We start from the raw sequence: 26609 nt of genomic DNA, 5'->3' as shown, positions 1-26609 counted from the left end.
CATATAAAACAAAATTTCAGTGAAATGTAATAGCCTAATTCATTTAATTAGTTATTCAAGTTAATAACTAAGACATTGTGCCACCTCTAAAAGGTAGAACAGTTTTTTTCCATATGCATTTAAAAAATAACAGCTTGGTATCATCTTGGGATGCTGTATTTAACAAAAAGCCAAATCTAGTCATCCCTGTGTCATAAAATTGTGCAATTGTTTTCTCTCAAATCTTATGGGACCCCATTTTTCTAGTTAACATATGAAAGGTTCTTGTTATAATGACATTAAAATGTATCTTGCATAATGTTTTTATAAAAAAAGCATAAAGTTTAACTATAGAAAGAACAATTCCAACAGATGGGTTGTCAGAGAGAAACATTTTTTAACAGGAACGTATTGTGATATAACTGCACAATTTGCATTATAGCCTACCTGTTATTTGTTTCAGTGGGAGGGAAACATGCAGATAAATGTTGCTTATGTTTAAGCATGTCATACTCCAAAAAAACACATCTTAAAAGTAGTAGAAAAAGAAGTAGGACCTAACACACACTACACACACCTACCCAGCTAACAAGTTTTGGTTGCGGGAACGTTCCCTGAAAGTTAGGTTTGGGTTATGTTGTGTGTGCAAATATATATATATATATATTTTATATATATATATATATATAATATAACCATTTCAGGTGACTACCTCATGCTCATTGAGAGAACACCAAGGATTTGCAGCACTGTCAAAAAAGCAAAAGTTTTGAAGAAACTAGAATATAAGACATGTTTTCAGCTATTTCACATTTTTTGTTAAGTACATAATTCCATAAGTGTTCATTCATAGTTTTGATGCTTTCAGTGATAAGCTACAATGTAAACAGTCATGAAAATAAAGAAAACGCATTGAATGAGAAAGTGGTTCCAAACGTTTGGCCTGTACTGTAGGCTACGTTTGGCTATATATGTGTATATATATATATATATATATATATATATATATATATATATATATATATATATATATATTTCATCATGTATTTTATTAATATATGATGAAATATATGAAAATGTACATGGATGTAACCTGTAGGCTACGCATGCGAGAAAGGTGCAGAAGAGCGCCAGTTGTGTTCCGTTATTGTCGAGCAATGCATTGTGGGATTTCAAAATGGAGCCGTCCATGAATGTTATGTAGCCGTACACAGTTGTTAATAGGAGGAGAAGCCACTTTAAGTTTAGACTTAATATTCTTCTGTGACAGTGCACAACATGGGGCTGTTGTATGTCGCCAGGAGAGCGTACGCGTCCGCCACAAAATACCCCGGTCGGTATTTGTGCGTCACGTTTCTTTCCGGTGATTTAGCTCCAGCAGGTATCCGTGTCAAAAGGTACAGCCAGGAGACTGTCCAGAGACATGTCCCTGTACAGTTTGTGTGCCATCACCTACCTCACAGGACCTTACTTAAAATCCAGGGACAAGACACGAGCCCGTTTCTTCAGGGGATTATAACCAATGACATGGGGCTGCTGGAGGTGCCTGGACTCTCAGCCATGTACTCACATATGCTAAATGTACAAGGAAGAACGCTATATGATATCATGTTGTACAGGTACAGTAAAGTTCATTAATGCATACCGTGTAAACTACTTGCACACGTTTTCAGTAAACACGAGGGTGTGGCTACATATCTTCAAGTGCAGGTGCTGCCGTTGGCCCTAGATATAAATGCGGGCGTTTGTACTACGGGCCGAGTAACGTCAGCAGATTAGGGATGGAAAGCCAGGGGTGAAAAAAGACTTTCACCTTTCAAGCTGAACTTATTACTTACTAATGTGGACCGGTTTTACGTACACAACTTAAGAATGTTCTAGCTTTGTCTTAATTATTTTTTAATATTCTTTAAAAAAAGCGTGTGCTCAGACCCATGTTGCAAGACACAGCATCACTTTATTTTAAAGTAGGCTACTGATATTCCATGTGTCTAACATTTAATATCCCGAAAATTGAATTACCCTTCCTGTGTTGTATCTCAACCCGACATACTTTTCAAAAGGAAAAATACATTACTTCACCAAATACAGGAAGTAAGATGCTGTCTAAAAACTATTCCATTAAGGCTTTAAAACAGTTGTTTTGCATTGCTAGAGCACCTATTTGTGATTAAAGTTACCTAGCCTATGTCTGTGGTGTATCTTAGTCAAACTTAGATGACAAGTAATCACATGTTGAGATCATTCCAGTGTAGTAAAGTGACGTTTTTTTGTCACAATATGTAATATGACAAAGGAGTCATGCTAGGCGTATGTAATTAAGTGAAACCTTTTGGCTGAGAGATGGAAATACACAGAACATGACATGTTGTAACCCAGCCTGTCAGCTAATGCTAGGTGAACATTTGAAGGACACATGTATACATTTCAGTTGCCAGTGAAGTTTGTTCAACAGTTTCAGCAGATACTAGTTTATAGTAGCAACTCAGTAGATATACTAGTATGTGACTGATGCCAAATGTGTTAACTCTGCCTGGCAAGCCTGACCTCTTATCCAGCTACAGACTCAATTTAATCAATTTGTTGATGCACTTATCCAATTTGTATCACTTGGATACATCTCAAGCCAATTGTTGAACTTTGTAGAATAAGAGACATATGCAATTTTGCCACCGGTAAACTAAAAGGGTTACAAAATCAATGCCAATCTGCATGTCCTATGGAGCTACTCCTAAAGTCTCTTTGGTAAATACACAAAATCATTAATTTGGCTAGATCAGGCAGATTGAGAAAACCAATTGCTCACCATACACATATGTTGTAATTACTTGATTGTATAGTTTTTATAGCTTCTCTCTTTTACTTTTTAGTCTAAAAGAAAATGATGCAGAACAAGGTGTTTTCCTGGAGTGTGACAGCACAATTAAGGACTCAATCTTGAGACATTTGAAGATGTACAAGCTCCGCCGAAAGGTCAACATAAACCCCTGTCCAGAGCTCTCTGTGTGGACGGTTCTTTCCGAGAAAAAGAACGCAGATCATGAGGCCAGTAAACCCGAGCTCTCTTCCCCAGACAAAGTTCTGGTATGGGAGACTGATCCTCGAACTCAGGAAATGGGCTGGAGATTGGTATTGGAAAGTCAAATTGACCCCCTGGATATCATTGCATCATGTCAGAAAGGGGACACGGGGGAATATCACAGGCATCGCTATGCAATAGGTAAGACCAGTGAGTATATTGGAATCCTTGTTTGTTGTTTGTATTAAATGAAAAACTGGATGAGAAGTAAGGGTTTGTATGGCCATGTGCCTTTGACACAAATTGTTTATTTCCTCTGCTGTCATTGTTGCCTAGGACTTCCTGAGGGAGTGAAGGACCTCCCCCCTGGTGTGGCACTACCACTAGAGTCAAATCTTGCCTACATGCAGGGTATCAGCTTTAGCAAGGGCTGTTACATTGGCCAGGAGCTCACAGCTAGGACTCATCACACTGGGGTGGTTCGGAAACGCCTGATGCCAGTACGCTTTTCAGCACCAGTCCAAGGTCTCGAGGAAGGCGCTGCGCTGCAAACGCAGTCGGGCAAGCCAGCTGGGAAGCACCGAGCAGGGATTGGAGAGCTGGGTCTGTGCCTAATCCGCATGGCTCATGCCAAAGAAGAGTTGACAGTCAAATCTTCTGACAACACCACAGTGGCACTTGAGGTCTCTGTGCCAGACTGGTGGCCTAAAGATGTGAAAATCAACTGAAGAGGAGGATGTTTTATAGTTCCCTCAAATGTGACATACATCAGATCTGGCAGACTTCTCGTAAACAGAACCCCTAAGTACAGAATGTACTGTCATTGTTTAACAGCTGTGTGGCACCTACCCAGATGAGAGCATTTGTTTTATTTGAAATAAAATCCAACTTTTAGAGTGACTTTTCCCAAATTGTAATGTATTATTTTACCACAGAATCATGCTTATCTATTGCAGAACTTTACAACAGGTTATATCAACAGTGATATGTTATTGTTAGTTGTTGAATAAAGCACACAAATTCAATTAACTTTTGTATATATTTTTTTATTTTATTTTTCAGTGCAAAAGCTAATTCCAAACATTGGACATTTGAGACTGCAATTCATCTCAAATCAAAAGTGTAGTAAAACCTTTATCATCTTTTTTCAATTCAATTTTTCATTCAAGCCATTTCCGGGTGATGATAACATTGTTGAGACGCCACTGAACATCTTATTCCTGATAAAGGAGATGCTGCCCCCTTGTGGATTGTATTGTATCCCGAATTTGCTGCAACATGGTTTCTAGCTGCAAAGTTGAGTGATCAAGCCGCTTAAAGTCTTCATTGCAAAGCAGGCATTCAATTATGTGAGCCACTCTTTGTAGGTCAAAGGCAGCATGGTAAGGTCCAAGTGTGGTGAGGGTCTCTGAGAGATGCCGTGGACAATCGGAGGAATCCCCAGAGGAACAAGCATTCAGGAAAGCCATTCGGTTGTCAGCAATGATTTTCAGGAATGAGGCAAATTCTGCATAATTAATACCAGAGCAGGCCTTCATAATGACCTGAGAAGTAGAAAATAAATGGATTGATATCATATTACAAACATTCACAGCAGCAGCATGTTTCTAGAAAGCAGGAAGGGTGAACAGTCTTGTTGCTGAAGTACCTGGCAGTGCTGATGCCACGAGTCCATCGTGTTTCTCCACTCCTCGATTTCTTTTTGAACGGACAAAAGCTCATTCTGAAGGAACTGCCACATGATGTCAACGTTGCAGCCATTCAGCCAGTTATGATTAATAGAGATAGTGTCCTCCTGTCATACAAAGATTGAGAGAGAGAGTTCCTAGTAGGTCACAATTAGATAACACAACTTATAATGTACACAGTAGTATGCCATTTGGTAGGTATTTATACTCTTTTGTTACCTTTACAGTTCTTACCAGATTATAAACTTGGTGGTGCCAGCCACTGGGCACAAACATTATTTCACCTGCCTCTTGAATAATTTCAAGAGGTTGACAGGCTTTTTCGGAGTGTGGAAAAAGGCCTCTGTCTTGAAGCTCAGCTGACGTTACATCATATGGGAGGTTGCCGTGAGTGTCTCTTAAAAACTCTTCCTGACCTGGGGGATACAGGAGCCATTTTTTCCTGCCACAGATGTTTGCAGACCAACTGTAGGAGCGAAACACATCCGCGTGGAACGGGGTCCTGGTGATGAGAAAGTGCATCTGATTGATAGATGTCCCACATGTGTTGCCTCACAACTATAATAATATAATAATGAAATATTATGAGTTTTACCTGCCAAAAAAAACCTTTAACCTGGGTTTTGCCAAGATTATGTTAGTTACATACCATGAGCCTTTAGGTCCCATGTAGACAAATCGGTAGTCATCCACTTCAAGTGTATCCCAGTATTCATTAAGCCAGTCAGAAGAAAAGAAGACTGGTGTGGTGTAAACATTATGTTCTGGGAAGTCCCTGTAAAACAATATTATAATATTCATTATGGGTAGTTAGATATTTTGCATATTGTGCTTTATGATACAAAGTGTAGTTCAATCCGTATAACTTGCTACCTTGACATGTGCCAGTCTTTAAGATAGAGACATCCTTTAGGTGACGAGTGGCCATTCTGGATGTATTCCTTCCAGTAGTGTATAAATTCTTTAAAAGGCATAACTTGTTTAGGGTTTGCATTGTACTCCTTTGCATTACAATTTGCAACAGGAACAGGAATCTCATCTGTGATACAGAATGAACACATTAACATGTATGTATAGTACATGACCAGTCATTGCAGCAGCTGCATTGTGACATATGGCAGACTCAACGCATTAGTAATAGACTTATTTACCAAACTCTTGCAGCAGTTTCTGGAAATTAGGCTTCCCCTCCTCAGACACCCACTGTTTTCTACACTTCCAGTTCTCCGTAAACCTTCTTGAAAACATACATGGGTGATTGGGAAGCAAGTATTTCTTGAAAAACCTAGAATAGCCCAGCTCCTTGTCGATGTAGTCAACAAAATGCGATGACCAAAACTGTTCGTACGACTGTCTCGGTATTTTGACCAGGCTGCAGCAGTTACGGTACGCCTCCCTGTCCATAATGGTAAACAGACTGTATGGGTAAACAAGACATAGACTAGTCAGTTAGCGTTAGCAAGCTAGCTGTCATTGCTTTGACAGCAAGAAACGGTAGGGAAAGCGAGCGGGTCGATTGGTTTGACATTACATAACGCACGTCGTTTCACTTTTGCTGTCAGACTTAGGCTACAAAGCTAAACAACAAAGCATTATGCTAAAACGTATTTTTTCTATTTTGATAGCAGATGCCTGCACTCCATCCCGAAGATATAGCTAATGTTATTGGGTTATAGTTCCTGAACGCCGCACATGCTAAACTGGTGCTGATTATTAATGGTCACCACTGCTTATATTAACGTTTCAATGTATTTAATGCGAATAGTGCATGCTATTTTAGCTACTTCAGAAACCGCCGTCCTAGCTAACATGTTTCCAAAACCTTGAAGTCGGACAGTAAATACAGCCGTGCCACTGCGTGACGTCACTTCCGTAATAAACAAGCGATAGTGTCGTGTAACATAATGCTCAGCCCAACAAGGTAATATTGTAGATTGTGTTGTGGCACGGATAAAATTGTTGCTAGAGGAAGTGATACATGCTAAGAAGGTTTATAACGTTATAATACCGCACTCGTTATGCGGTCAGTTGGACAGAAAGGCTCCTCGCTAAAGCTACCAGTGTGAACGCCTCAGCTAAGCTCATCTAGATCCCTTATTACACTGAAGAAACTATGTAGTTATACTATCAGGACAGAGAGATCACCCAGTACGATGATAATTTTTAACAGCAACAATGTGTATGGTACATAACTGTAATATTGATGCTCATTTGTCCTAGGTGAATCAGTGTATCTATTTTCATAATGAGCCGGGACGTCCCAATCCACAGCTGGCCCGGTTCCTATTACATCAACAGTGAGAAGCGGTGGGAAAATGGCACTCTGTCCCTCACCAGGACCATGGTGCGCTTCGTCTCTAACCAGAGTAAGGAGAGTCTTGCCAGCTTCCGTCTCTCCAGGATCATGGAGATCAAGATGGAGTCATCTAGTTTTATCTTCAGCACTCTCACAGTGCTTGAAGAGGGCAATGTGAAACACTGGTTTGGCTCCCTTAAGCCCAACAGGGTGGTGGTTTATAATGTCTTAGAGCATTTCTGGAGAGAACGTCTTTTGTCCCCCAGCTCAGAGGCCCGGGGAGCAGAATGTAGACCCTCTAAAGGCAGAGAGCTGATCAGCCTGGTAGCAGGGGCCCAGAGAAGACTGGAGGACACCAGCAGTGTCCTCAGCCACCAAGGAGAACAGTTTGACAATATGATGCAGGGACTGGAGAAGATTGACTCAGATCTGGGCGTGGCTGATAAGTAATTATCTAAATAGTGTCTGACTCAATGATATTATGCACTTTTTTATTTGGAAGTCTTGTTCATGTTTTATTCTTATGCTGTTGACTGCTATAACTCAAGTAGTAGTTGCAAAACAAAAACTGGCATAAAATAATAGTGAAACAAGTCATACACTCTCATAAAATTCGTCCTTTCCCCTTTTACTCTGTTGCAGACTTTTGTTAGAGCTGGAGTCTCCCTCCTGGTGGCCTTTTGGTAAACTTCCTTGGAAGACTCAGCAGGAAGCCAAGGCTCAGGACGCTGCAAGAGCTGGAGCTGCTGCTGCTTCTGCTGCTGGCAAAGGGTCCAGTAGAAATAAGGTGATCGCAAGCATCCCAGCTGTAGTGACCAAAGGCGGGGACTCAGACTTAAAACCCGGATGCTTGTTGGTGCTGGTGTCTTCAGTGGAAGTGCGAGACACAAACTGTCAACTCCTTCACCGTTTTGAACGAAATGACATCGATGAAATCAGGGTGCACAGTCCGTATGAGATCACTGTTAGACAGCGGTTTATTGGGAAGCCAGATATCTGCTACAGGTTCCTGTCTGCCAAGATGCCAGAGGCAATGTCAGTGTTAGAGATGCAGTACAAAAAGAAAGTGGAGTTCACAAATGAATACAGTGCTTTCAAAGCAACTCCAGTTTCATCTCTGTGTGATGCAGAGGGGCCAAACTGGAATGAAGGTAAGGCATGGATAATATAATTAAAGGCTCTTTCACTGTTTCCATGTCTAATTTGAAATTGACCACTAAGTGGCAGTAAAGGTCTATGTTTCCACATCTGTTTATTTATAGGTGTGTAGCCACATGTAAAAACATTTAATCCACATGACTTTTGGAAACAGTTATTGGTGTCTTTCCTTGACAGAAATGTGTTTTGATGAGTCACTTCATCCTGATTGCCCCAGTTACTTTGAGTTTACTGTCCTCATAAACAACATATGCACTCTCCACTTTTTAACCATCTCCACCCATGGAGTCAGGTTTGCTGCAGAGCTGCCAAGACACAGAGCTCCCACTGGAGGTCCCAGCAGGAGAGCTGTCCCAGTTGCAGGTGCAGGTCCTCCAGCCATCTGTCAGTCAGGCTGAGGCCCAAGAACTCAAACAGGTGAGACCTGTGTGAATATATGACTTTCACCTTTGTGACATCTATATTTTTCACTGCTGTATACCTATGCGCATTATAGTAAACAACCCTACGGTTTAAGAGACATGTATTTTGATAGTTCCATTCTAACCGACAATTCACCATAATGATTTGTATTTTTTATCCTTTATGATTAAAATGTTATTTACTGAGACCACAAACCAAAGTCCATCCTGGTTTTAAGAAAAGGAAAGAGACTTGTTCTGTCATTTGGTCAGACTTTACAACGTCTTTCCATTCAGTCCCTCGCAACACTGAGAAATGTTACAGACATGGTCTGTGGTGACAAGACCTACACAGTGACGGAAATTCAGATGTGTGTGTGTGTGTGTGTGTGTGTGTGTGTGTGTGTGTGTGTGTGTGTGTGTGTGTGTGTTACATACCTGTCAATGTACAGCACTTTGGTCAACCTGGTTGTTTTTGAATGTGCTTTAGAAATAAAGTTTGATTGATTGATAAAGTTTGATTACATACTATTCTAGGTAGCTAATGTTTGTTTGTTACATCATGCTCATATACACATCACATAGGGTCATTTAGATGAATAAATGAATGAATGTAGACTTCATAGGATGACACCAAGGTCCTGCTACCTATAGTGCCAAGATTATATTAAAGCTAAAGTAAAAGTAGAGCAGAATACAGAAAAATGCAGACTATTGGGGATGACAACTAATAGGCATTTGCTTGCATCCTTATATGTTCCACCTTTGTTTCAGTGTTTTTCATCATATTTTATATCCTATTTCATGATACATTATTTTGTTTAACCTCTGCATGAGTGTTATCTTGAACAAGGCACTTTATACCTAATAATTTGTTAATTATTTTGCATCATAACTGCACAATGTATTACAGTTGTTTTTGTCTACATAATCATTTTTCAAACAAGTCATACAGGTTGGCTCGTCTGTTGTGTTCATAAATGGTGTATTGTCTACAGCTGATAATGGCTCAAACTTCAAAAGGTTGCCAGTTTTGACTTAATGCTATACTTCTGTACACACCCTACTCTTAATTAATGTCAAGATTAGAATCTACAGTGGGACAACTTGTACAGAGGGCCACTTAGTTTAATGTCCTGCAGTGAGTGCTTTAGCAACCATTCTCCCTTGTATGAGCATTTTCATACCATTATTATTGTTTGAGGTTGGAAATTCCTACCTGGCTAACACCACAAACTGGTTCACTCATTTGTAGATTTCACGCACTGAATTTTTCTATTAATTCACAGTCTTTAAGTTACCCCACTCATGCACAAGACTAGCATTTAGCTCATGTGTTTTTATATCAGTTCTAGCCAACATGTTTCATTTTAGGGCTTTCTACATGACTTAAGTCCTCTAACCATTGTATAAGCAACAGCTAAAAATATTCATTTTCTGTGTTTTTCTATGACACACCAAAACTCCAGTGAATGTTAACTGCAAGGTGCGATTCAGTCATAGACCTGAGTGAACGAATACAGTTGTGCCTTGGTGTGTATTGACATACTATCTGTTTTTCAAACTGCTGTCTGGAACTATTTCTGTACCCAGTTGCAATGTCCACATGTACCGGCCTGTGAAAATTGACATAACATCCATGGGTGTGTGAGAGCATGTGTAGTATAACATAATATTAGTTTAGAAACCATGGTAGTGGGGTTTGGAGTAGTGTTTATTAGGTTTTGCTTGGGACATCATCTTATATTTAAGTTGTTCCATCAACCATAACATACACAGTTGTTGGACGATGGAGACGTAGTCGCAGTATTCCTTAAAACCACTGAGAGCTGAAAACAAACACTATTGTTTGATATAAATGATCTCAATAGATAAGCCAAGACTTCTGTTTGAATATCTTCTCAAGCAGCTTCATATACAGTCCTTCATAAAATAAAATATCATATCTGCCACGTATGTAGCTCTTATTACATTCATGGTTGGTGTAAAGTTTTGCTCTCATTTGTAGACATTAAGCATCAGATTAATGTCTTTGTAGCCAATTTTAGAAGAAAAAAAAACCTCTGAAATAAATTAAAATTTCATTGTTATCTACTCCTCGTTCTCTGTTTCACTAACACACTCACTTTCAAACTCACTGAGCAAATCTTCAACATATCTTCCACATGTTTCACAATGCAACTGCTCAACAATTTTTTTATTTTTTTTTATTAGTGTCTTGCTCTGTTGTCCATGTTTACTGAAGGCTGGTTTGTAATTAAACAATGTGTGTGTGTGTGTGTGTGTGTGTGTGTGTGTGTAGATGCTGATGCAGCTGAAGAACCTTGCCCTGGAAGCAGAGACAGAGCTGGAACGACAGGATGATGTTCTGGATGAACTAACCAGCTCCACTGACCGAGCCACCATGCACATAGAGAAGCACACCTGCCGCATGAAAAGACTCCTGTAGTTCTGACAGTCCAGAAGACGCATGCAGTCACCATGTCCTTCCTGAGAAATGCGTTTTAAGCTTCCTCATTGCCCTCACAGGATTGGTACAATGTGAGAACAGCAGTTGGGACTTGCATTTACTCAAAATTTGATTTTTCTGCAATCACATAAGCACATGGGTTCAAGTGTCCGTGATTTCTGGGAAGTGCAGCAAAGTTTGCGTAATACTAAAGATGTCCCCCCAAATCTGTGACAGTTGGAAACTTTCCTCCCCTGAAAAACAATCCCATATGTCAATTGTACAAACAGCAATTACGACTCATATTTACATTTATTGTTTGGCAGTGCCCTAGTGGCCGCAGTAACTATGACGGGAGCAAAGCAGGAAGTAAGGTGACAAAGTATAAGAGTGGCAAACTCTGTAAGGAGGCAGGTTGGGGTGGTGGATGGGTGTGACAAGAGACTGGAGTTTGTGTCCCGATTGAAAACCCACACCATAATAGTTTTTTAATCCTAAGAAGTTTTGGTGCCTAAACCCAACAAAACTGCAACCGAATTCACAACATTAACGACCGTTAAGCTTAGGGATAAGGATGGAAAATGCTCCTGTGGGTTGTATTTTCTGCCACCATTAGGGGCGCTGATGTGTCTAACACTCCTGTAGGTCGTTTAAGATGGTGGTCCTATGGCTTAGAGGACTAGTTGTAAATTTGTCTTTCAGATTATGATCTAAAATGTCTTTATTGTTTTATTTTATTATTTTATTTCAATTACAATTACAAATACAATCATATGTGACTGAGATAAAAGCTGTCTCTATGAAGGGTAAGGTCTCCGCTGTGCCCGTGGCTAGCATTGTTAGCATTACATTTGGCTTAGATCAGGGGTCAGTGTTTTTTAAACCAAAGACCCTTTAACTGAAAGAGAGATGGAGCAGGGACCCCCAACTACAGTACATATATTGTACAAAATGAAGTCTAAAAGCCCTTATACATACCTTTTAGTTAGTGCTAAGTTAACTTAGTTAGTTAAGTTAAATAACTGCTGGTATGATTTTATGAATCAAGTTTGATGTTAAACATACATGTGGCACAGTGAATCCTTAGGATATGAATGGGTACCAGTGATTTCCTTGTCTCTGGTCAGTAAGCCTCAATGTGTTTTTTTCACAAATAGGCTGATTTATATTTGCTTATAATATGTTGTATTTATGTTGACATTTTAATTTTCGAAAAAACTTTCAAAAGTTGCAAAGAAACTCCCTTCATTTATTTTGCCTGATGAAGGTCTAGTACTGAAACATTGCTTACTATTAACAACTACTACTATGACCTACTATTTATTTTTGCAAGTTAGACAGTATGCAGAAGGTTCTTTGCAACGTTTGACTTACTAATTTCCCTCCAAAGCACCTCACATAGATGTGTAAATTACTTTTTTTAATTTGCTTACTTTTGGAGTTGCCGTATAGAAATAACTTACTTGATCCTGTGAAAAGGAAAGTGTGCTCTAAAAACTGACCAATAGGTATATAACCAAAATGGGCACTTGATTGTTCAACCAGCACTATGTTCAGTGCCTGTTACTGGTGCTTATGGCTTGGCTCAGTCTAATGAATCCCATTGGCAGGATTTGTGGTGGGAAGCCGGTAAGGGATCACATCCTCAACAGTGTACTGGTTACTCCTACTGATTGGTTGTGGAAACTGAGTTGGACATTTGGGGAAAAGCTTGAATCATTAAAGCTCTGCACGCCCTCCCAGTAAATCTGGTGACTCCATGTGTGTCACAGGTGATACACAGCAGTTTTACACCTTCCAAGCCCAGTGGGGGATAGCAATGGCACAACGACAGTGAAGGGAAAATTCCACATTCGAAAAGCTAAAAACGAAAATGAGTAGTCTATTTATTCTCTTTGCACAATTTTTTTTTAACAATCTGCATGTTGTTTCTATTGAAAGATGGATGTAGTGAAATTTTTGTAGAGTGAAGGATAACAGGGATTTAATAGCGTCAGTGATATCTGTGTTTCTGATGTACTGTCATTCTTCCTTTTTATAACTGTTTCTGTCCTCATGACCTGTCTTTCTCAGTCCCTTGGTGTCATGTATCCTCTATTGACACAGTTTCCCTATGGCCTAATGTTGCATGTTTCAATATTGCTGCTTTGTATTGCATCAATTGAAAATTTCCCATCATTACTAAAAAATATAAATATAATAAATGTGCCTCTAAGTTCCGGGAATCTTGAAAACAGAACAGATAACACTTCCAATGTTTGTTTTTAAATATTATATACAAAATACTAGGTCCACATCTACTGTATTTGTCTTGCTAAAGGTTAATAATATTGTACAGTACCAGTCAAAACTTTTGACACGCTTTTTAATTCATTTGAATGGGAAAGTGTGTCCAAACTTTTGACTGGTACTGTAAATATGCATTATATGTAAATTACATGACACTTGTATTGTAATTCTGTGATTTTATTGTGATCTGTTATCACTCATTGTATTAAGCAAGAAGTTGAACTTGAAATGCCTCCACCATGTTTAAAAATAATGATTCCATTGCTGTATAGAGGCTTCTTTTTGCATATGATACTAAATATATTCTGACACTGGACACAATTAATTGATTAGCTCTAAATATAAGGGTATAGGTACACCTTCATCTTCCTTATAAACAAATTAATAAATAAAGCAACAAAACTGGCATTGTAAGTATTGGAATCAATTCCTTTTTATGAATTCAGCTAAAAAATCCTTTTTGAAAGTAGGGCCGGGCAATATGTCAAAACATGTGATCACAATATATTTTCCCATTTTGATACCAGAGGTTTGACCAGATCAATACCAGAGGTTTAATTTCACTTAAGAACAGTGTTTATCAACACATAAAATAAACAATATGCCTTTACAATATTTAGCACACTGATTTTGTTGAGGACTCACATCACACATTTACCTTATGAAATGCCCCACTGGTCAACAGAGCAGTACTCCAGGTCTGTGCAACGGTTTAGCACCTTTGAGCTTATTGTTTTGGTCTACTCAGCACTTATCAGCATTTTTAGCTAAATAATATCCACTCTAGGCTACCTGCCCAGCACCATACAACATTAAGTTAGCAACTAGCTGGTGTATAAAGTGCAGCATTTAGCACCTAAAGAGCCAGATATTTCTCGCAGGAGTTGGAGGCAAGGTAAGGCAAAGCAATGCAGCTGTGTTTCTACAGCACATTTCAGCAACAGGGCAATTCAAAGTGCTTTACACAAAAACATAAACAAATAAAATAGATAAAACACAAGAATAAGCAGTTAAAAAATTAAACACATAGAACACAAGAATAAAAGTAACATTGCAGTATAATAAATGAACAGCCATTTAAAGAAAGGCAACATTAAAAAGAAAGATCTTCAGCCTTGATTTATAAGAACTGAGAGTATCAGCGGATCGGCAGTTTTCTGGAAGTTTGTTCTAGATATGAGGAGCATAGAAACTGAATGCTGCTTTCCCCTGTTTAGTTCTGACTCTGGGGACAGAAAGCAGACCTGTCAAAGATTACATAAAAGGTCTGGGTGGGTCATAGTGTAGTAGCAGATCAGAAATGTATTTTGGCCCTAAACCGTTTAGTGATTTATAAACTAGCAAAAGTACTTTGAAATCAATTCTTTGAGGCACAGGAAGCCAGCGTAAAGACTTCAGAACTGGAGTGATGTGATCCACTCTCTTGGTCTTAGTGAGGACTTGAGCAGCAGCGTTCTGAATCAGCCGCAGCTGTCTGATTGATTTTTTAGGGAGACCTGCAAAGATACTGTTACAGTAGTCAAGTCTTCTGAAGATGAAAGCATGGACAAGTTTTTCCAAATCCTGTTGACACATAAGTCCTTTAACCCTTTAGATATTCTTAAGGTGATAATTGGCTGACTTTGTAATTGTCTTAATGTGGCTGTAAAAATTCAAGTCTGAGTCCATGACTACACCGAGATTTCTGACTTTGTCTGTTGTTTTTAGCAATGTTGTTTGAAGCTGAGCGCAGACTTTTAATCATTCCTTTTTTGCTCAAAAAACAACCACCTCAGTTTTTCCTTCATTTAATTTCAGAAAGTTCTGGCACATCCAGTTGTTAATTTGTTTGATGCACTTAGTCAGTTTTTGTATTGGACTGTAGTCCCCTGGCGATAAGGTTATGTAAATTTGTGTGTCGTCCTCATAACTATGGTAACTTATTTAGTTGTTTTCCAAAATTTGAGCCAGTGGAAGCATATAGATGTTAAACAGAAGAGGCCCCAGAATGGAGCCTTGGGGAACTCCGCACGTCATTTTTGCATGCTCAGATGCATAATTACCTATTGACATAACGTAGTCCCTATTCTTTAAATAGGATTCAAACCAGTTTAGTACTGAGCCAGAAAGTCCAACCCAGTTTTCCAATTGGTCTAGTAATATGTCATGGTCAACCGTGTCAAATGCAGCACTGAGATCAAGTAATACTAAGACTGTTGTTTTGCCACTAGCTGTGTTGAGGTGGATGTCATTAAAGACTTTGACAAGAGCCATCTCAGTGCTGTGGTGTTGTCAGAAACCAGACTGAAAGGTATCAAAACTGTTGTTTAGTGACAAGAAATGGTTGAGTGGTTGAAAAAACGCTTTTTTAATGATTTCACTTAAAAACAGAAGGTTTGATATTGGCCTATAGTTGCTCATTAGTGATATGTCTAGATTGTTCTTTTTTCAGGGCCTGTGGAAAGATACCTGAAAGTAGAGACGTGTTCACAATCTGTAGAAGATCAGAAGCCAATTCATTTTTTTTTTTCAAACACCTGTTGGTTGAATATCAAGGCAACCAGAGGAGGTTTTCAGATGTTGTATAATGTCCTCCAGGTTTTTATGGTTGATCATATGAAATTCTGGCATATTGGAATTAGTTTTGCCTGAACACTGTGACAACACATATCCTGTACTTGATATGGAGGCACTGACTGTTTGTCTAATCTTCTGAATTTTGTCTTTGAAGAAGAAGGCAAAGTCATTGTTACGTAAAAGTTTAGATGCTACTGCTACTGGAGGGTTTGTTAACCTAGCGACAGTAGCAAACAAAGCACGTGAATTATTATTGTTTCAAGCGATAATGTCAGAGAAGAAGGACTGCCTTGTATTCCTCAGTTCCAAATTATAAATGCAAAGTCTCTCTTTATAGGTGTTTATAATGGACCATGAAATTCGTTTTTTGCCACCTTTGTTACGCTTTTCTACTCTCTCTTTTTTCTGTTCTCACCAGTAGGACATTTCTCCATGGGGATCTTTTCTTACCAGAGACAACTTTAACCTTAGTGGGAGCAAAGCAATCAATTTGTAATTTTTTACAGAAGAGCAAAACAGAGCTACAAATAAAGCAAATAATGAACTCCAAAATCAGTTGTGTCATTAACTGATTAGCCACAGCATTTTGGAAACATATCAAGTTTGTAACCCTTAATCTATTGTAAAGAAAATATTTATCCCCTAATCCTAACCACTAAGCAGTAAGCTGCATCAAATATATAATTTAAGCGTTGGCAACAGGCTTAAAAAGTGTTACAAACTACACTGTAAACAATGCATTCAGAAAATATACTCCTTCACATTTTTGCCCCCATTCATTTTATAAAATTGGTGCCTAATGCTAAAATTGTTAAAATTATTTTTTTCCCTAATTGATCTACCCTCAATACCCCATAATGACAAGGTGAAAACAGGATTTTAGACGTTTTTGTAAATGTAATAAAAAGAAAAACTTGACACAAGTATTAAGACCCATTGCAATGACATTTTATATTTGCCTCAGGTGCTGCCCATTTGTCTTAATCATCTGAGATGTTTTGATTGGAGTCCACCTGTGTTGAATTCAATTGATTGAACATAATTTGGAAAGGCACACACCTGTCTATTTAAGGTCAGACAGTTCTTGTCAGACCAAAAATAAGCCATGAGGTATAAAGAACTTCCTGAAGAGCTCAGAGATAGCGTTGTGTTGAGACACAGATCTCGGGAAGGTTGCAGAAACAGTTCTGCTGTATTGAAGATTTCTAAGAGCCAGTGGCCTCTATGATTCTTAAGTTTGAAACAACCAAGACATCCTAGAGCTGGCTGACCAGCCAAACTGAGCAATAGATGTGCCTTAAGTGGTCCAGAGATCACTCAGAAAGTGTTTAAATATGCCTCATCACATGAAAGCCATTTCGGAGTTTGCAAAAAACATTTGAAGCCCCCTCGAGACTGCTGAAGCTAAACAAAGCAATACACAGAGGTCTCCTTAATGAACAACTTGTCCAGGGCACTCAGGACCTCAGACTGAGCTGAAGATTCACCTTCCAACAGAAAAATGACCCTAAGCACACAAACAAACACAATAAAGCAGTAGTGGCTTAGGGACAACTATAAATGTCCTTGAATAGCCCAGCCAGTGCCCATATTTCAAATTGAAAATCACTGGAGAGACCTCAAAATGGCTGTACACTGCTGGTCCCCATCCAACCTGATAAAGCTTGAGAGAGAGCCATAGAGAAAGGCAGAAAATCCCAAAATGTGTGTGCAAAGCTTGTTTCGTCATACCCAAAATAGCAACTGCACTTCAACTAAGCATTGAGTTAAGGGCCCAGATACCTTTGTCAATGAGATGTGATTTATTTTTAACAAAGTTGCAAAAATGTCTAAAACAGTAGGCAACAGGCAACACCCCTTATCATTGGCTCCCATGTGACAAATTGCAACAGTGAATATCAAAACGTGCAAACTAGAAACGGATGTTAATTACTGTTTCAGCCACTGTGCATGCTGTTGTGTGGAAGTGGCTAACTTTACGCTGTACACTTTTATAACATCCTGTTGGCATCATCTGACCACTCCTGTTGGACTGCTTTCCCCAAAGGTGGGGACTGCTTCATGTCAACAGTGGACCAGATTTGATTTGGAAAGTGGCTGAGCACTCTATTAGGAATCAGGAAGACGCCTCACACAGTGGGGTTTGAAAGAAAATTGACAGTCTCACTCAACAGTCTGCTCCCAGTTAGCATGGATTTATCACTTCTATTAAACAAAGCCCACCATGGAAGATGTTGGACTGAAAACACATAACAACAAAGGGATGCCTAGTTATGACATTATAAAAAAAGTTCTTCCAGCATGGTTCAAATTACTTTCACTGTAGACTGTTGATTTGAGTGATAAACAATGAGATTCTGGAAGTCCCAAACTCCAGAAGCACACCACATGGTTATGTGAATTCCAACCCTTAAAAAAAAGGTTGGGGAAATAGAGCACACACTGACGTGGTTTTGAAGCAGCCTTGCAATACGAGGAAGTGGTGGCGGTCTTGTCTGACCACAGATACATGAGATCCGGCTTTGCCTTCCTAACGGATGGTATGGAGACACAAGGGATTTTGCTGGCCTTGACTTCCAAGTCTGTTTACGCGATAGTTTTGCGGCGAGCGCTCTCATTCTAGGAGCATGTCTCCATTGATGGCCAATCAATCAACTCTTGCTGGGAAAAAGCAGCCCTAAGTTTGTGGGCTATGAGGGCACATGTGGGTTGTGTGTTTCAAAATATGGAGCCATGTGACTGCAATACAAATAGACTGGAGTTTACATCCACAGGAATATGTTTTTCAGTGTCTTTTTGAAGATATTAGTAAAATTTGAGGCATCTCACTACTACTTCGTTTTATTTGGCATAATCCAGCAGCTATTTAGAGTCATATGCTTTCAATTACAAAATGTGTTTTAGCAATGCATAGTATTGTCACGAATTACACTTTTTAATATATGAATTATTGTTGATGTTGAGCAGACCTACAATATATTAAATTAATATAAGAGACATTTTCCTTCACTATGGACTATGTCTGTCTAATGGCCTGATTTTTGACTTGTGTCCTTGCCGGCCTCTCACTAGTGCAGGTGTTGCTGGGTTTCCTTTTGCTGAGGGAGTTTCTGGTTTCAGGAAATAAGGCCTGTTGGTTAATGTTAGAACTGGGAGAAAATGTTTCTGGAAGGAAGGTGCTTGAGTCCAACCAGGGGGTGTATATGTAGTCTCCAACAGAAAGCGATATAACCTCAAAATCCTCTTTGTGTCTCTGGCTATCACCGTGGTAATATTTTCTCATTGTTTTAATCAACGGCACACATTACCCTGTGGATTTACATTTGACTTTGTCTTGTGAATTTACATTCTTTTCACATACATTGTTTGGATTCAGATCTTTTGGTTTAGTCAAACCATAAACCGTGCTCTGCATGGCTGTTAAAATATGGTACTTTCCCAGATGCTGAGCTGCATGATGATATCATGTGCTCTTGCACTTATTGTTATGTTTTCCTTGGTCTATGAGGCGCACTTTGGTTTTCTGGCTTTTGTTTCACAAACTTTTCTCATTTCTGTGCGACAGAGTTAACAGCTAGGCAGCCAAACCAAACGTAGCTGTGGTTTTATACAGTAGTATCAGTCTCAAATCAACTCCAGGTGAAATCCCACATTACAACCTACCTGAAGTGCTTGTCTTTCTAGCATACACACACACTGTATTACTTGCTTCTTTATTCAGTGTTATTTTTTTAGTCTAAGGAACAGTTCAGCAGAAAAACGTATTCTTACCATGTAAACTATGTACTGTGTAGGGCGTTTCTAATGACTTAATGATACCCCATCACTCCCACTCACTCACTTGGTTGAACTTAATCATCCTGCTGGCCATGGGGTTGATAAAATATTCCATAAAAAAAAAAATCGTTTCATAAATGTAATTGTTTGTGTGCTCATTTAATTCAGTAGAGGGCAGCAGTAAGTTGATCATGGTGAGTTTCAAGTCATTAACCACAAAACAAATCAGTGCGTTGTGACCTTTCCACTTTGTTTGAGGACAGTATTATTGTATTTATATTGTGTGGTCAGGTTCTGTACTGCACTTTCTACTGGGTATGCAATATGCATGTAAATGCACAAGTACAGTGACAGTAACCAACAACAGACTTTTCTTTGCAGGTCTTGTTTGTTTTTCTTTGGGGAAACCTCTTTCAAAAAATGCATCCCAACTTCCTGCACAAGGTGAATAAGAACACAATGGTCCAGAGTTGCAACTTTGGCAAGTGTAAAGAGTCCTTTTTGTAATAACAGGATTATGTATTTATTAAAACCCCATCTACACAGCTCCCCAAACAGGTTTTCAGGCCATGAGCCAACTCACACTGCATCAGTACTTTTACAAGCGGGCCCCCCAGAAACCTTCAGCAAGTCTGTTTTTAGTGGCTCTTACTGCAAATGGAAACACTTAGCTCCCACAATAAATTACCCACCTGACTGATGCCACACTGCATAGACCCCCAGACAGTCGCATACAGACTACGGATTAATATTTTAACATTAAATCCTCTTGGACTCTACTATGTTGTAGTGACTTTGAGTCACATGAGCTAACAAGAGAACAGGAAAAATAATTAATCATACAAAGGTTGTTGCACTAGCGTGCAGCCTGCAGGCCTGGCGGTTTGATTAAAGTTAAGGATGTGTTAACCCCCCCCTTCACCTCAGTGGGGTTGGCACTGGGGTCATTTCAGGATAAAAATAGACTTTCTTGGTTACTTATTTTCTCTTGAAAGTAAATAGCCATTAGTGCAGCAAGCCAGTGATCTCAAGGGCAACACTACTGTTCATTTGAATCTGTTGTTTATACTGAAGCAGGATAATTAAAAGACACAACAAGGATAGCATGGCCTTCTGTTAAATAGAGCATCTCCAGCAAAAACAGTAATGATGGTGCTCCTGTGAACACAGTCCAGTGGGGTCAAGTTCAGACATTGTGAAAACATACTTAAAAGCACTTGACTTAAACTTCCGTATTAAATGTCAAGGTGTGTTAGGAATTAAGAGCAGCGTCTAGGACCCTTGCTAAGACTGCCGGTGAAATAATCCTAATTATCATTCCAGCAAACTAATGTGCTTGACCACCTAGTGATGTAATTGCAGCTGACCAAATAGATTGTTGTTGAAATATTGCCCTGCTGTTATAGCTACGTTGTGACAGCGTTGTGTGTTCACTGAGGGCCGGTGCAACCATGACAAACACAGCTGAATCTGGGGTTTACATTTCAGCAGGATGACGGCGCACGCAGCGTCTGGGTGGAACTTGGGAAAAAGAGCCTGGGCCAGCAGCCTTGTCTGGCTCACTTCCAGCATGGTAAGAGTAAGAGTAAGTGCAACCTGTGAAATCATTGTCAGATGCACCCGTTTCCAAATGCAAATGAATGAATGGACAGAATTAGTTATGTCTTTGCTTCAGCGCTAGGCAAAGAGCATGTTTGATAAAGTAGGTAAAGCCATGCCAGGACAGTAGTTTGGGCCTTTAATAAAATGTGTGGAACATCAAATTCCGGTTGGAATTGTGTGACGTGCCGTTTAAAAAAACTTCCCAAATGGAAGCCGCCAGCTGGCTGTGACTTTTGAAGTCAATACAACCACAAACGGAAAGAATAATTTTTTACCATCTTTGGTCTGAGAATGGGTTTAATTTAGACGTGGTCCAGCAATTCATGCACTCATGTTTAGCGCAACTACAAAAAAAACAAGCCTTCAAAATGCTTGTCTGTTTTTACTTATTTTGCCACTTAAATTATTTCACTTCATTGCAGATTTTGAAGATGAAAAGTTAAAAACAAAAGAAAAAATTGAATCCAAAGGCATGCCCAGAAGATCACGCTCCTTACTTTTCTGAGTCTCTATGTCGCTTTTTTTCTGTGTGGGTTTATTTCCATAACTGCAAGGAATTTTTGGACAACACCTATTTTGTGGAAACTCCTTCCGCAATCCCAAATGGTTTGTCCACGTAACCTCAGGGGAGCCGCCAGCAACTATGTAATTGGAGAAGATTGAGTACACACAGAGAGACCATAGCCTGGTGAGCTATTGAGAAGCTGAAACAAAGATTGCCAGATGTTTAACCAGACCTGCCATATGTGAGGTGGTTTCTGAACTTATGTGCAAAATGTGTGAGTGGCAGACAGAAGGAATATGAACCTTTGACCCAGTGTCCATTGCAGGTACAGAAAAAAAATGTAATGCCGATTGACCAAGAAGCCAATGCAAAACAATGACGTGTTACCCTGTTTGGTTTTCCTCTAAAAGGAAATCTAGTGTTCCTCAGGATATCACTCAGGAATCCCCTTTTACTGATGGAAACCATGGAGCCGTCAAAACAGGACTGCCTGGTTTCAATTAAAGCATTGAATATCAAAGACAATCACTCCCATTTTAACGTGCATTTTTTTGTTCACAGTTTATTTTGATGGAAAATTTGTGGGTGGAGCACTTGCTAATTGGTATGGAAAACTTGCACCTGTGGTAGACCAATGTTTTGAGAGTCAGAAACGTTGAATATTTGCGTTCTTTTCTTGTGAGAAGGAGCCTGGCTTTATCCCAAAAACAATTCCAGACTGGGTCTGATGTGTATGATTGTCTGGAACAATACAGTCACACAGTGGTTGTGATATTTTCATGCTTTGCACTTCATAGTGCAGTATAATTTGTCACTCATCATGACCATTTACAAACCATTCAACCATTCACTTATCATACTGGCATTGAAAAACCAGCTTAACAAAACTCCAGATTTTGATTCCAGTTCATATCTTAGTAAATCTAAACAATCATATTGGTGATATTAAACTGGTGGTGGTAGTAATAGTTAATAGTGATGTCATGTACATGATTAGACCATCCCCTGTCATAATTGCGTGTTAACATATATTACAATATTGTATTCGCAGCACATGTCAACCCTTTTGACACATCTTGTATTATGTCATAGCGCTAATCGAGTGAAGTCTGTGTGATTTGCTCTGCTATGCTCACAAGATTCAACTTAATGCAACGTATGTCCGACACACCCTTCACATAAGGTGGACTATTTGCTGCCCTGGCTAACCGTCCAATCCTGTCGCTTCAGGATGGCTTTGTGTAGGAAATTATCATTTTTGCACTACGTTCCGTTGCTGCTACCAGCCTTTGGAGACTCATCTTCCATTCTTTATAATAGCTGTCAGTCCACTTTAAGCTTGAAGCCAGTTTCTCGTTTGTGCTGTCATATCTTTGGCGCATGACAATCCTGTCCAACTAGCTGCTAAATTGATGCGAATCACTGCAGTATTTTCTGCTTGTTCAGATATGTTTATTGAGTAAATGTCTTGGCTCTTTTAAATGTTTGTTGTTAGTAATATGGTAGAGGTAGAGTTTGTATCATTGTCACTCACTAATCTCTGTTATTCGGAAGTTGCTTTATGCTTGCAGGAAGTGACAAGGTCAGAGCCTAGAGCATCCATCAACTCCGTACACAGGCTGTTGTTTCACAGTTTAACTTAATAACTGTATTGTGACTGTTTTTAAAAGCATGTTTAATAAGCATTATATTTGCAAGAATGGCTGCGCATTAATTTCAGGCTTTTGTGTTGGCACTATGTTTTTGTATAAGTGTGTATGTGTGGGGTGGATATATCAAGACATTCCTTCCATTCTGGTGAGAGAGAGGTGGAATCACCATGTCTATATATGTGACCAAGTGCGTCACTCCCCGTCCTCCTCTCCTCCTCTGTGGTTTTCAAGACTCAAAGGAGATCTATAAGTTACTGCTGTGTTCTGTCATTAGTGGTGAGCTTTAATCTCCAAATTGGAGGGGTAAATCATTAAATATTGCTTACATCTGCAAACAAAACACGTATGATGAGAGTTTCCTCTTTAATAAAACAGCTGGCTGACATGTAGTTTATGGTACACTGGCTGCTAAGTAACTTATAACCATTCTGATATGAGCATGTTACTTTTGCAATGTGACTTCATTATTGTATAGAAAACAAAATGCCTGGGATTTACTCCATGATTGTGTATATCAAAAAAGGCATTTATTTAACTATTTTGATTATACACATCAGTTTAAAGTGTTCATCAGGGTGTGAATTTACATTGTCAAAGACATTCACTATGTTGTTGGGTACTTTGGTTTCAAAGAACAGTAAGCCAATTGTATAACCACGTTCTGTTTAACCATTCAACCCATGGGGCTATGTATGACCTGTTCTATAATCCATCCAGGAGATTATTAAAATAAAATGGTAATCTATAGTCAACCTTGTAAACTCAATTTTGACACACTCAAAATAGAAAAAAAGATTAAACACGGATTTTAAGATGCAGCATATGTGTAATGTGCTATCTAAGTGTGTTGGAATATTAAAATGTAGTTGCACAGCTCTAAAGAGATTAAGTATTTTAGCATGCTAAAATACAGTTTTTACAGTAATGGAGCATTGCTTGTAGATTAAGTAAGTAAAGCAATTTCACTATTTCATTCATCATTTAATTATGCTTTAATGGATTTTTAAAAGTAGATCAGAAACATAGGATTATCAATACAACAGAAAATATACAATCTTTTTAAAGTCCAATTTGTTTGCATTGCATTCCTGAGATATACTGTCTTCCATGCACTAGTGCTTTAATTAATTCTTGAGTGAAGGACCGGAGTTGTGGTATGTCATTAACTTGCTCACACCCATTGTTGTCAAGTTCCTTTACATTGTTGCTCAGTTTATTTTGTTTATGAAGGATCCCTGAGAGAAGACGAAAAGTAAATTTTGCGTTTGTAAGATCAGTTGCAGAGTCATGAAACAGCTAGGGTCATTGGGGAGCGCAGAAACATCACTTAATGACGACATGAGAACATTACGCCAAGGCGATACCAAAACCAACCCCCTAATCGCAATTACATCATGTCTCCCCAACGAGCAGCCAACATAGATGTCACAGCTTTGCGTAAGCAGTAAATTGGACCTGACCATCCTCAAGGAAATTACTTACTTTGTTGTAGGCTTGCACGAAATCTGAACTGCTTTGGACCGCTTTACAATAATATTTCTCTTCATGGCTATAGACCCCTATTACTCTTAAATGATTGTTTTAGTTTCATATGCCCACTGCGCAGTATTATTACCATTTTATTCCGGACGTGTCGAATAAAGTTATTTAATCTTTTCATTTTCAAGTCATATGCCATGATTTTGTTATGGGTTTTAAATGTGCACACCTGCTCTTGATGCATTCTCCTTGACGTCTTTGGGGATGTAAAAACCAGCATCAATAATGTAAATTCATATGACACATGCTGCATTTTTGCTAGGTACTGAGAACCAGAGAGGCAGTAAATGAGTGTTCAACTATGACACCATGTCTGGTTTTATTATGACCCTCCTATGTTAGTTCACACATGACTCCCTCATAACAAGTACTCTGCACTCATTGTATGGCAGATCATTTAAAGTAACTGCTATGCATCAGATTTACTCTTTGAATACATTGTTCTACTTCACTCAGAGCCAGCTTCTCTTTCATTCTCAAGGATCGAGGGATTCACTCCATTCTGTGCTCTTAAGGAGCTGAAGCAACAGCTCTTCCTCCGTAGAGTGTTTGGGGTGATCAAGTATCTTCTTTCAAACTCAAGATACATCTGGGAATATTTGTCTATAGTGAACAAGTCGTAATTTAAGACTTGCAACTGACCATTGGAGATGGTGACCTCTTGTGATTTGGGCTTACACAAGGCCGCCACACCAGAGTTAGGGAGGGACATTGGTTTTACAGGCCCACCCGCAAGGAGAACGCAACTATTTCCTCTCCATAAATCATAACGGACACGCTCTGTCTGGGGGCTTTCAATAGGAACAGAGCATGTTCATTTTTTAAATGAAAAGAGGCTCAAATTAACTATTTTTTTGTGCTACATTAACTTTGGCCTTACACACACACATACATTACATAATGAATGCTTACGTTACTTATGTTTGTACAAAACGTTTGTCAAATATTTCATTAAAAGATTAAGTACACCCGACAAAACAACAAGAGATCCGTTTGAAATACTGTTGAAAAATACCCTGATCCATGATCTTTAACAAAATTAGTGCTGTACAAATCTATACTAATTGATTTATTTTTGCCACTTGTGGGCTGTGCAACAAGCTCTAAACACAAAAATAACCTATTTTCACCTACTTTACTCTACCTTTATCTTTGTTTTTGTCTTCATCTCCTGAGGGAAATGTCAAGATCTTTTGCCTGTTTGCTAGTCACTATTTTTGTCTGTCTGTCATTTGGTGCTGGGAAGGTAGTGTACATTAGGTTTTTGAGGGCCTTTTCACTGAAAAATACAGATGAGACCAGTGAGAGTGAAACAAGATAGTAGCCTACATTTACCGACCATGAAACCAAAACAATAACTTAAAGATGCTAATATGCTTCATAGAGCTCTGCCGAGTTGAGTAATTTGTGGGTGTTTGTCACTCCAAGCAATCCCTTTCACATTGCACATAGTTGATTGATCTTGATAATCGTAGCTTTGAGATGTTTTCTGCATTCTTTCAAGAACAAATGTGTGCATACAAATGCATGTGTGAGCTTCATACATACTGATTTCAGATCTCTTGTGGTAAACAATGTTCTTCACCGCTCACAAGTACAGATGTCTCCTGCACTGCTGGCTTTCCTAATTTAAGTTATTGGAAGTTTTTTTTTACATGTCAGTGATCCTCAGTCATTTTTTGTTTGATGTGCATCAGAC

The 26609-nt window shown here is 39.0% G+C and overlaps 3 protein-coding genes across 6 annotated transcripts; 2 read left to right on the top strand and 1 right to left on the bottom strand.

Moving 5' to 3' along the window:
- Nucleotides 1–1134: 1134 nt before the first annotated feature.
- iba57 (iron-sulfur cluster assembly factor IBA57) lies at nucleotides 1135–4023 on the top strand. Its single transcript, XM_032532484.1, has 3 exons — nucleotides 1135–1598; nucleotides 2850–3199; nucleotides 3335–4023. The coding sequence occupies exons 1-3, from the start codon at nucleotides 1258–1260 to the stop codon at nucleotides 3724–3726; spliced, it is 1083 nt and encodes a 360-aa protein (XP_032388375.1). The 5' UTR covers nucleotides 1135–1257; the 3' UTR covers nucleotides 3727–4023.
- A 2-nt stretch (nucleotides 4024–4025) lies between these two features.
- jmjd4 (jumonji domain containing 4) lies at nucleotides 4026–6150 on the bottom strand. The gene is made up of 6 exons (XM_032532476.1): nucleotides 5838–6150; nucleotides 5560–5725; nucleotides 5336–5461; nucleotides 4921–5188; nucleotides 4647–4793; nucleotides 4026–4542 (listed from the first exon to the last, which is right to left on the bottom strand). Exons 1-6 carry the CDS (start codon nucleotides 6088–6090, stop codon nucleotides 4213–4215), a joined length of 1290 nt encoding a protein of 429 aa, XP_032388367.1. The 5' UTR covers nucleotides 6091–6150; the 3' UTR covers nucleotides 4026–4212.
- Nucleotides 6098–13687, top strand: snap47 (synaptosome associated protein 47). 4 transcript variants are annotated; one of them, XM_032532478.1, is made up of 5 exons: nucleotides 6098–6180; nucleotides 6907–7428; nucleotides 7625–8133; nucleotides 8433–8557; nucleotides 10844–13687. In XM_032532478.1, exons 2-5 carry the CDS (start codon nucleotides 6932–6934, stop codon nucleotides 10988–10990), a joined length of 1278 nt encoding a protein of 425 aa, XP_032388369.1. In that variant the 5' UTR covers nucleotides 6098–6180; nucleotides 6907–6931; the 3' UTR covers nucleotides 10991–13687. The 4 variants fall into 4 exon arrangements, with proteins under 4 accessions (XP_032388369.1, XP_032388368.1, XP_032388371.1 ...); XM_032532477.1 differs by lacking the exon at nucleotides 6098–6180 and adding an exon at nucleotides 6431–6607; XM_032532480.1 differs by lacking the exon at nucleotides 6098–6180 and adding an exon at nucleotides 6431–6607 and having other exon boundaries at nucleotides 8429–8557.
- The last annotated feature ends 12922 nt before the right edge of the window (nucleotides 13688–26609 follow it).

Source organism: Etheostoma spectabile, chromosome 12 (assembly GCF_008692095.1).
Source record: "Etheostoma spectabile isolate EspeVRDwgs_2016 chromosome 12, UIUC_Espe_1.0, whole genome shotgun sequence".
In the NCBI taxonomy this organism is placed as follows: domain Eukaryota; kingdom Metazoa; phylum Chordata; class Actinopteri; order Perciformes; family Percidae; genus Etheostoma; species Etheostoma spectabile.
The sequence above is the reverse complement of the archived record's forward strand: the minus strand, read 5'-3'. Positions and strand labels throughout refer to the sequence as shown.

Bases quoted from the DNA above. Each gene is read 5' to 3' on its own strand.
- iba57 (XM_032532484.1), top strand. From the start codon at position 1,258: ATGGGGCTGTTGTATGTCGCCAGGAGAGCGTACGCGTCCGCCACAAAA. The intron at 1,599-2,849 runs GTACAGTAAAGT...TTTACTTTTTAG, and splicing joins TATGATATCATGTTGTACAG to TCTAAAAGAAAATGATGCAG. The intron at 3,200-3,334 runs GTAAGACCAGTG...ATTGTTGCCTAG, and splicing joins CAGGCATCGCTATGCAATAG to GACTTCCTGAGGGAGTGAAG.
- jmjd4 (XM_032532476.1), bottom strand. From the start codon at position 6,090: ATGGACAGGGAGGCGTACCGTAACTGCTGCAGCCTGGTCAAAATACCG. The intron at 4,794-4,920 runs GTAAGAACTGTA...TTTGTATGACAG, and splicing joins ACCACCAAGTTTATAATCTG to GAGGACACTATCTCTATTAA. The intron at 4,543-4,646 runs GTACTTCAGCAA...TCTACTTCTCAG, and splicing joins CGTGGCATCAGCACTGCCAG to GTCATTATGAAGGCCTGCTC.
- snap47 (XM_032532478.1), top strand. From the start codon at position 6,932: ATGAGCCGGGACGTCCCAATCCACAGCTGGCCCGGTTCCTATTACATC. The intron at 7,429-7,624 runs GTAATTATCTAA...ACTCTGTTGCAG, and splicing joins GATCTGGGCGTGGCTGATAA to ACTTTTGTTAGAGCTGGAGT. The intron at 8,134-8,432 runs GTAAGGCATGGA...CCATGGAGTCAG, and splicing joins GGGGCCAAACTGGAATGAAG to GTTTGCTGCAGAGCTGCCAA.